At 31.7% G+C, this 11,037-nt stretch overlaps 2 protein-coding genes across 2 annotated transcripts in view; both read left to right on the plus strand.

The window, feature by feature from the left end:
* Positions 1-2,410: 2,410 nt before the first annotated feature.
* On the plus strand, positions 2,411-6,694 carry LOC112462014 (nucleolar MIF4G domain-containing protein 1 homolog). Its single transcript, XM_025027507.1, has 8 exons — positions 2,411-3,036; positions 3,728-4,290; positions 4,428-4,712; positions 4,775-4,962; positions 5,111-5,286; positions 5,380-5,732; positions 6,146-6,277; positions 6,378-6,694. The coding sequence occupies exons 1-8, from the start codon at positions 2,589-2,591 to the stop codon at positions 6,666-6,668; spliced, it is 2,436 nt and encodes an 811-aa protein (XP_024883275.1). The 5' UTR covers positions 2,411-2,588; the 3' UTR covers positions 6,669-6,694.
* Positions 6,695-10,163: 3,469 nt separating this feature from the next.
* The window catches only part of LOC112462070 (lysozyme-like), a 3,227-nt gene continuing 2,353 nt past the window's right edge, over positions 10,164-11,037 (plus strand). The window contains exon 1 of the mRNA XM_025027625.1: positions 10,164-10,325. Coding sequence (XP_024883393.1) covers positions 10,262-10,325 — 64 coding nt within the window. The 5' untranslated portion in view covers positions 10,164-10,261. The remainder of the gene's footprint in view (positions 10,326-11,037) is intronic.

The raw sequence follows: 11,037 nt of genomic DNA on the forward strand, positions 1-11,037 counted from the left end.
TTGAACGCGGCATCGCGCCGTGGTTCCATATTCCGGAACGCGATTTCATATCTCTCGATCTCGAGACACACGGCACTGCGATGACTTCGAGGATTCTCGGAACAGTCAACGAGACGACGAATCAACAGCGCCCGAATGCGACGTTTAACGCAATTGCAACAACGTTCTTTCTTTTTCTTGCTAATAAGTCTACGTAAAATAAGAGCACGAAATACGAAGCAATAGGCTCGTTTATGAAAAATTTTGTGAGCAAAACGAATAATATTTGTGGGGCAAGCAACAAAAAATAATATATTTTATAATTTTTAAGTATCTTGGCGGCGACGACGATTCAGCGTCTTTTATGGTATGCGCGACCACCGCGCTGCAAGAACGATCGCAAAGAAATTAAAAAAAAAACGACACAATTTAACGTAAATTTTCTTCATGAGGAATAAAGAAGCACACGTGCAAATTTGAAACATTTACGACAAATTAAGTGAAATGAGCGAATTACGTGCCTGTTCTTTAACGAAAAATGAAATTGTATTCTTAGAGGCACATTTGAGCTTGTTAATTCGCACTCTCGACGTTCATACGCATTTTGGAGCAAAGCTTGCTCCAGTCGCTCCTTCGTTCACGATCGTTCGCGATCGCGACAAGCAACAGGTGGGAACATCAAACGCGCGATCATTCTCTTTAATTACTCTATTAATTATTAATTTCCGCGCTTAACGAGAGGTTCGAGCCATTCACTGAAACATCTTCCCGCGCGATTCACTCATTCGGAGTAGAAATCAAAACGGAGCACGGAGGCAAGAGACGCGAATCCGAGGTTATCGTCTCACTGTGAGACACGCGAGACAACGATTTTATTAAGATTCAGGTGTATCGCGCTTCGAATCATTTGTATCTCACACACAATTCACTCACCGATCACGGCGCACTGCAGGAGATGACCCGCCAAATCACAGCCAGGAGGGTGACACGTACGGCCGCGGCGTCCAGCACGGCATTCGGCGTTCATCTCGCCCAGCGACGGCATCCCACTCGTTGCAGTCGACACGAGAAGGAACGAAATATTCGGCGTACGTTCAGCTCGCAACACACACTCCGTAACCGGATTTCTTTTCGTTCGCGAGAAAGGAATTACACGAACGACGACGTGTCTCGCACCGACCGGCCGTTGAACGCGTCACGTATTACTGCGCCGGCTTGCGGTTTGCAGCGCCGCACGCACAGTCGGGAGAGAGATCGAACGCGATTGGCTAGCGGCTAGAGAGTCGAGCCCCCGGATCCTGCCAATCACGTTCGGCCGCTCTGAGCCGTCGGCACGGCCGCGGCGCGCGGCGGCGCGGCGTACCACTCGTACCAAACGGGCGCGACCGTTGAATTTGAAAGCAACGTATGTTCAAAGTCGCTACGCGGCTGATTGTTTTTAACCGTTACCTGCGGAAGTCACTCACTCTTTGTCTGTTTCTAAGGAAGACTGTTAGAAAGAGACAAAGAGTGAATTGAACTAAGATTGAAGTTAAACGACGTTGGTGAAACCGGACATAAAAGATTTTTTCCTTCTGCATAAAAAAAATATAAATGCTTAAAGAAACTCATCTTTTTCCTTTATTTTTATTCAAAGTTCATTAAAAATAAAATATTAAATAAACGATGTTTATTAAAATGACTATAAAATCGTCAACTACAATGTAGACAGATGTTTGTGAATTTATTTATGAGTTTTCTAAATACTTTAATGTAGGGAAAATAGCGTTGAACGCAACTTACACAACAGACTCACGTATGAACTGGAAAGATACGTATATCCGTATACATACGGAAGCTTAAATGTTAATGAAACTATTTTATTATTTGTGTAGTGTCATTTATACGAATACTTCGTATGTACCTATATAAAAAATATCAAATGATATGTTTCTATAAAATTAATTTATATATAAATTATTTATGACGTAATAAAGCAATAAACAGGATCATAGTTAGCATTCAAAAATTACGGGAAACAATCATTTTTTTTCTTGTGTATTTTTTTTACAATATTATTCGGTGTCATTTTGACACCATGGGACCTACAGTTTATAACGCCGATTCCGAACGGCTTTTCTTTTTTTTTTCTTTTTTTTTTTTTTTTTTTTTTTGGGGAAAACGTATACCTTGTGGCCGGTATTCATAATCGGATCTTATTTCGGTCTCAACTCAAATATAAGATCTGACTATGAATACCGACAAGCTGTCATTTCAACAAGCTGCTTTTATATATCGTTTGTCGTATTTTAAATACGAGAAACGCCAGCTAGCGGATGTCATCTAGCGAATGTGATCCGACATTCGCATACATAATAGACCTATAGATATTGAACTGAGACCTCAGACTCTATAGTCATTTCTAATAGCGGCATCTCCCAACGTTGGCGCTGACAGCGCTAGCACACATGACACATAGCGCACGTGTTTAATGAATTTTGAGGTTATAATCAGTTATGATGCTCAGTGATCTAAATCAACATTTACTTTTATTGATATATTGTATGAAGTATAATATATATATATATTGCGTTATTATAAGCATTAAATAGAAAGCGTTTCTCCGCAAAATGGGGCGTATTCAACGTAAAAAGACACTGGATACTAAGAGCAAAATCAACAAAACTAAATCAATACAGAAAACGCGCAAGCAGCTACGTAAAGAGAAAAGGCAACAAAAGAAGATAAGTAGGGCAGAGTATTATCAAAAGAAAAAGTCGAAAAATCAGTCGGGAAAAATTGTTCAAGTATCAGGGACTGACAGTGATAAATCGATGAAAATAAAAGAAAAAGTTGACGTTGACCAGGTGCCAACGACGAAGACGCAAAAACGACAGAAGTCTAAAGATACGAAGGAAAAAAGGATGCAGAAGAATGCAAAAAAGCAAAGAATGGTACAGTTGAACCAGGCTAATATAGAGGAGGACAAGGCGATTAAACACTTGGAAAAGCAATTGAAGTTGAATAAACGAAAGAGCAAATCTATCCCAAAGTCTTTCGTATCAGATGGATTAGATTGTATCCTTGATCATTTACTTGTTAGACATTTATTTATAAGATTATTAAAATTTTTTTATCCTGTATGGAGTTAAATAAAAAAGTGCAAGGTTTAGAAAAGAGGTAGAATGGAGAAAATGAGAAAGAGAGAGCACAAGAATACTTTGATCTTTTTTTGATTGCAGAAATGAATTAATCTTTATGCTGTAGATAACGAAGGACAATTGAAACAGAATAATAGGGCTAGATAAGATGCTAGAGCAAATGTATATGTAATAAGAGATAGATTTAGTGTAAATAATGTAAAGAGAAAAGTATAATATATGAGAATGTTGTATTGTGCAAAGTCGATGGTAACTTCAGGAAATTGAATAAAATCAATTATAATTGTGTTGTATGTTCTGTATGGCTCTTTCTCTTTTGTTTTCTAAATAATAAAGATTTGTAAGAATAATGAATTTATTCCAAACAAAATTTAAAATAGGCATTTAATTAACATATTATATGTGTATATAATATATGTATGTACGTATATTTCTCTTCAAGAAACGTATAGCTATATCATTTCTATATTTATATTAAAATACTACTAATTTTTACATGAAAGTTATTTTTATAAATTGTTAGGTCGTCTATATCTTTAATTTACATTTTCAAATTTATGCCAGAATTTTTTTGTTTAATCATTTATAGTTCCTTAACATTTGATTAGATCTCTTGGATTTCTGTGATTCGGAGAATAGAAGTCACATTGTTAAAACTGAGAAGCAATTGCAAGAAACTGAAGTGAGTAAAGAACTCGAAGAGGACTTGAACTTGGCTATTGGCGAGGAAGATATTGAGGATAGGCATGAAAATGACGAAGAAGATAGCATAGATGACAATGAAGATTCTGAACAAGATTCAGAAAATGAAAGTCTTTTGTCCGATCAACATTTAACTCAAGATAATAGCAAAGAAATTTCTTTAGAAGAGACAAATACAATAAACAAATCTAAAACTTATGCAACAGATGACGAAGATGAGACAGTGAATGAAGAGTTGAATCAGAGTGACGCATCAGAACAGTCAGATGATGAAGATTTATGGGAAGATATTTATGGTAGGCAAAGAGACAAAGAGGGTAACATTGTATCAAAGAAATATGTACCACCTGCTGGACGCATTGGAAGTAATATTTCTTCCGACGATGAAAAAGTTCGTAGATTGAAAAGACAAATGAAAGGTATTTTAAATAGATTAGCAGAGCAAAATATGCATACCATTGCAAATCAGGTAATTAGTTATTAACATGTATATGCGTTTAGTCAAATATATATAGAAATAATAATGACCTTATTTATATAAATACTTTTATTAGGAAGATTGTTATTTTTGATTGATAAAAATTTGTCTGAATATTTTCAATATAGGTAGAAGAAATGTATATGTCAAACAGTCGTAACGATATGAATGTAATGTTATCCAAACTAATGATGGAAAGTATAGTTGCACCAACATTAACTCCAGATCGACTTATCAGTGAACATATGATGTTAATCGCTGTATTACACGCAAATGTTGGTACGGAAGTTGGCGCACATTTTTTACTGACTATTGTAAAAAAGCTTCACCATATGTTGGAGGAATCTCATTGTGTTGAGAATAAGGAATTAGATAATATTATCCTTATGATTTCACATCTCTATAATTTCAAGGTAAAATATTAATGTTGCTTTTTGTGTTCTTGCAGAACATTTATGAGTCTGTCTTTTTCTAGGTATATGGTCATCGCCTTCTGTATCAAATATTAGAAAAACTAGCAGCAAAGTTCACAGAGAAGGAAATTGAACTGATTTTATTGATTTTAAGGACAGTGGGCTTTCAGTTAAGAAAAGATGATCCAATTGCTTTGAAGGAACTTATATTAAATTTGCAACAAAAGGCAAATAATGCTATCCTCGAAAAGTAGGTCTTATATTTTTAAATACTGTTTACGCACCAATACAGATATTCATTTCATTCTGAGTTACTTTTTCTAACTATTGCATGAATCCTTATTTACCTGCGTATTTTCATTTTTACGTTTTTAATCATATTACTATTATCTTTGTAGCTCGAGGGTCAAATTTATGTTAGATGTATTACTAGCAATAAAAAATAATAATGTGAACAAAATACCACAGTATGATCCAACTCAGATAGAACACTTGAAGAAAATTCTAAAGAGTTTTATCCATAAGGGTAATAACGTTGCACAATTTAATGTAACTTTAGAAGACTTACTACAAGGTATGAAAAGTAATACATGGAATACAAACGAAAAATATTGAAATATTATTCTTAAATAATAAAATTATATATTTTTTTCTATCTTTTTTTTAGCGGATGAAAGAGGAAAATGGTGGATAGTAGGATCAGCCTGGTCCGGTCTCAAGGATATTGGTAAATTAGAAAAGAATTCAGAAGACAAAAAACAAAAGTACAGTGAAGACATATTGGAGTTAGCACGAAAACAGAGAATGAATACTGATATCAGAAGAGATATATTTTGCGTACTTATGACAGCTGAAGATTATTTAGACGCATTTGAAAAAATTCATCACCTTGGTTTGAAAAATCAACAACAAAGGGAAATAATTTACGTTATCCTCAATTGTTGCATTCAAGAGAAAAAGTTCAATCCTTATTATGCTGTTTTGGCGCAAAGGCTCTGTGATACCGATAGAAAATATCAGGTACATAAATATAATTTTATATATAAAAAGTCTTGTCGAGTCTCTGTAATCTACATTGCGAAGAATTGCTCTTTAAATGGCCAGTTGTACTTTGAATTAGCTGAACGAAGAAATCAATCAGGAAATTAATCAGCGATAAGAAAATAATTTTTCTAACAACAACTTGGCTCTTAAAACAGAAATATGTGAGAAAACATTACTCTGTATCAGTGTGTCACGATTATTGTTTTTTTCGTTCACTTTATGTTGAGTAAAATTAATATTATTACAATTACATTATTTTCCGTTATTGATGAGAATACGGGAGTATCAAGTTCACTTGTGAATAATTTGCATATGGATTTCCGAGCGTAATAGTACATAATTATTTTGCTCTGTGTTCTATAATTATTAATAATGATTAATTGTTATAGTTAACTATACAATATGCATTGTGGGATAAATTAAAGGCATTGGATGATTTGAGTACAAAACAGTTAACAAATCTGGCAAAATTTTTGACTTCTCTATTCTTAGGCAAAGGTCTTCCTCTTTCCATTTTAAAGGTATAGAAATAATTATTTATTTTTTCTATAGTTATTTTCTCCTACACTGATGTTTGTTATTATGTGATATTTAACTTTTATTATTACATAATAATTACAGGTTATTCAATTTACGGAATTAGACAAGTTAACCATGAGGCTTGTACGACAAATCATGCTGGGAATATTATTACACGAGAATGAGGAGGCCTGTTTGGAAGTATTTGGAAGAATATCTTTATCTCCAAAGTTGCAAACTTTCAGAGAAAGTCTTAGATTATTTATAAATCATTTTCTTGTAAAAAATATTTGTGCTTCTGAAAACTTACAGGAACATAGTGAACTATTGAAGAACCGAGCGAGGTTGGTAGACAAACTTTTAAGTACACGAGAGTCAAAACTTATATTTTAACTGATTTTATAATAATTAATGCATATGTAAAACATTTTATATGTATATATTAGATATAAAATTTTAGATATGAAATATAAATGTAAAAAATATATTTGTGTTACTTATACCTTTTCTATCAAATATTTAATATTTAATATGAAAAGTTCGTAAACACAACTTGTATTTATTTTTGTAAGTACTGCCTAGCGACTCCGTGCAACCGGATGCATCAAGTTGATGAAGCCGTATGTAATCTTCACAATTGATCACTCCATTTTCCATTACAGTCCTATACAATTAACTATTAGATGTTACATCAGCGAAGACATGGGTGAGCCAAAATCTCAATATGAGCATAATTAATCTTACCCGACTGTGTTTAACCATATAACCTTGTACGTACTGTATAACCAGCGCAGTACACGTCCTTAACACATTTACGATAGGCTATAATTTAAAAAAAAAGAATTGATTATTACATACTTTTATTATATTATAATTGTGAAATTTGTATTTATTAGTCACTAAAGTTAAATAATATAAGCATGTAAACTATGGGCTGATTATATTAACGTTTGTTTAATGCTTATCGTCATATTTAAAGTACATATCTACATGATACGAAAATATCTATATAAAGTAAAATTAGTAGCAAAAATTTAACCAAATTACAATCAGAATTAATTGACATTATTAGAATCGATATTCATATATGATTCCACACACGTACGCTTTTTTAATACCTTTATTTCAAGAAACTAAAGTGAAAAGAAAATTTAAGTAATAACTGAAGAAAAACGTTTGTAACTAACATTCGAATTAAGTAATATCTTTGTGTCTTGTGCCAGTTTTCTATTCAAAATTTGCAGAGCTTGAGAGATATTAAAAAACAAAAAGAAAGCAAGTCCTGAATACTTTCGTGAAATTCGAGCGCGCCTTGCAGGAAAATTAGTATGCAATGTTTTTTGGGAATTCCGCTTTATTACAGCATATATATTATTATTAACCAAAATTTATTCTTATTTAAATTTTTACAATAAAAAATTTTATGCGTATTACGTAATTTAACGCGTATTACGAGTCAATAAAAGAGGGAATTCCGCTTTTCCTTATATATATTTACGCGATTGATAACCGATGGCAGTCTATTAATTAATGTGTTCTGTGTTCGTAATGCTTATTATTCATTACGTAGACAAGATATTTGAAATTCTCGTTTTGCGCCATCATATGAATGATATAATATCTATCTACTCTTGTCTCATGTTGTGATATCTCTAATTTTGTTTTCTTCTTGCAACTTCGTATTTTTCTGCTGTAAAGCTGATAACAAATGTTACTTTATACTATAGTTATTTAAATATACAGGGTATCTGATAATAAGTGTAACTCGCAGAAAGTAGGTAGAGTGGGTTAAACTAAATAGAAAGTAAAAAAATAATAAAAAAGGCAATACGAGCCAGACGCAGTAATTAGTGCGCAATATATTACATGAATAAGTAACTATAAAAATTAAATACGGACGTTTTGACCCTTTTTTTGGGTCATTTTCAGCGTGATATCATTAAATTTCACGTGAATTACAAAACGAAGTTTAACGCAGTCATACGAAATTAAAATTAGGTCGGGGATTAACGAAATCGTACGATAAATGGTCAAAATAAAAGTAACGACTTAACCGTTCTTTATTTGTTTGACTGCGTTAATTTTCGACCATTTATTGTACGACTGCGTTAATCCCCGACCTAATTTTAATTTCGTATGACTGCGTTAAACTTCGTTTTCTTTGTAATTCGCATGAAATTTAATGGTACCACGCTGAAAATAACCCAAAAAAGGGTCGAAACGTCCGTATTTAATTTGTGTAGTTACTTATTCATATATTGCGCACTAATTATTGCGCCTGGCTCGTATTGCCTTTTTTATTATTTTTTGACTTTCTATTTAGTTTAACCCACTCTACCTACTTTCTGCGAGTTACACTATTATCAGACACTCTGTATATTTATTAAATAACTATAGTATAAAGTAACATTTGTTATCAGCTTCACAGCAGAAAAATACGGAGTTGCAGGAAGAAAACAAAATTAGAGATATCACAACTTGAGACAAGAGTAGATAGATAGATATTATATCATTCATATAATGACGCAAAACGAGAATTTCAAATATCTTGTCTACGTAATGAATAATAAGCATTACGAACACAGAACACATCAATTAATAGACTGCCATCGGTTATCAAACGCGTAAATATATATAAGGAAAAGCGGAATTCCCTCTTTTATTGATTCGTAATACGCGTTAAATTACGTTAATACGCATAAAATTTTTTATTGTAAAAATTTAAATAAGAATAATTTTGATTAATAATAATATATGTGCTGTAATAAGCGGAATTCCCAAAAACGTTGCAGATATAATTGATACTAATTTCCCTATAAGGCGCGCTCGAATTTCGAAAGTATTCAGGACTTGCTTTCTTTTTGTTTTTAATATCTCTCAAGCTCTGCAAATTTTGAATAAAAAAATGGCACAAGACACAAAGATATTACTTAATTCGAATGTTAGTTACAAATGTTCTTCTTCAGTTATTACTTTAATTTTTCTTTTCACTTTAGTTTCTTAAAATAAAGATATTAAAAAAGCGTACGTGTGTGGAATCATACATGAATATCGATTCTAATAATGTCAATTAATTCTGACTGTAATTTGGTTAAATTTTTGCTACTAATTTTACTTTATATAAATATTTTCGTATCATGTAGATATGGAGGGGTAAAAGTCATAGTGGTGTAAATCAAATTTTTTTAAATTTTTTCTCGTGTGCATAGATACAATCTATACAATATATAAGTTACATCTATGCACACGAAAAAATATTTTTAAAAATTTAACTTACACCACTGTGGTTTTTACCCCTTTATATGTACTTTAAATATGACGATAAGTATTAAACAAACATTAATATAATCTGCCCATAGTTTGCATGCTTATATTATTTAACTTTAGTAACTAATAAATACAAATTTTATAATTATAATAATAAAAGTATATAATAATCGATTCTTTTTTCTTAAATTATAGCCTATCGTAAATGTGTTAAGGACGTGTACATATATATATATTTATATATATAAACACTGCATAAATTCAAATAATACATTAATTTTATTAATATTTAAATTTATATCTACAATTTATTTATGATTTCTATATCTGTATAATATTTTATATCACAAGAAAAAGAAAATTTTTTCACAAACATATGAACACAAGTCGACATTTAAAACACATATTCGCTCTTATTTAAAAATCTTTCTGAACGAATTTAATCCCTGTTTCCAAAATTTCGTACTTTTACTTTAGATATTTTAACAATGATAAAACTTTTATTTTTTGGACATCTAAAACGGTTTTTCCTCTTGTCTTTCTGTCTTCATATCTTCGCCATTTATTTTCATCTTAATTTATGCGGTTGCTATCGCTTTGTATAAGAAAATGATCGTCGAGAAGAGGTCGAAAGAGCGGATTACTTATAGCATCAGTCGACCAACACAGTGCGTTAATAAACATTGCTCCTTGTGAATCAGCAGCAACACATTTTTAAAATGTTTGCTAAAATTTTGTGGGTCTTTGTGACAGTGATCGTGCTATTTGGCGTTTACACTTACGGTGAGATGTTTTTCCATTTTTTAACAAAAGTGAGATTTATAATACACGACTTATTTTCACACGTATAAAACTTGTAAAAATATTACTACTATATTCTCAATGGCTACAAGTTTTATTTCCACGTTATGATTTGTAAATAATAATGTACTTGAAAATTGGAAAAATTGATAATTTGAAAAAATATTGATTCAAGACTCGTTAAAAACCGAAGTATGTTACAAATGGAATGTTTTATCCTAAAATACTTTCTATCAGTGTACGAAAATAGAATTGGAATCAAATACATATAAATCACCATAATTTTTAACAATAAAATAATAAAGGAAAACATAATAATACTAAAACTTGTCTTGATTTGGAAGAACAGAATTTACTTTGGAAAATAACTGCTTATATTTTTCACAATTTCCGTTTTGTTTTTTTTCTATGTATAATGCGCTTTCAAAATTTAAGCAGTATTTCATTAAACTTTGTGCGAAGTAGAAATTTTGCATTAATCTTCAATTGATTTGAAAAACAGAGATCCGATTGCATCCGGCTATCGCTAGTGTGTCATGAATTTTTATCAACCGCGTATATGTATCATCATAACAGTTTGTATCTCACAGCGTTTTTTTTAAATATTTATGATTCCATGACTGCGTTTCTGACTGTTATGCGATTTCCAACCAATTTAAAGATTTACCTATTTCATATGTAAAATCAAATTTTT

This window comes from Temnothorax curvispinosus, unplaced genomic scaffold (genome assembly GCF_003070985.1).
Source record: "Temnothorax curvispinosus isolate PA1 unplaced genomic scaffold, ASM307098v1 QBEX01011959.1, whole genome shotgun sequence".
In the NCBI taxonomy this organism is placed as follows: Eukaryota; Metazoa; Arthropoda; class Insecta; order Hymenoptera; family Formicidae; genus Temnothorax; species Temnothorax curvispinosus.

Bases quoted from the DNA above. Each gene is read 5' to 3' on its own strand.
- LOC112462014 (XM_025027507.1), top strand. From the start codon at position 2,589: ATGGGGCGTATTCAACGTAAAAAGACACTGGATACTAAGAGCAAAATC. The intron at 3,037-3,727 runs GTATCCTTGATC...ACATTTGATTAG, and splicing joins CGTATCAGATGGATTAGATT to ATCTCTTGGATTTCTGTGAT. The intron at 4,713-4,774 runs GTAAAATATTAA...GTCTTTTTCTAG, and splicing joins CACATCTCTATAATTTCAAG to GTATATGGTCATCGCCTTCT.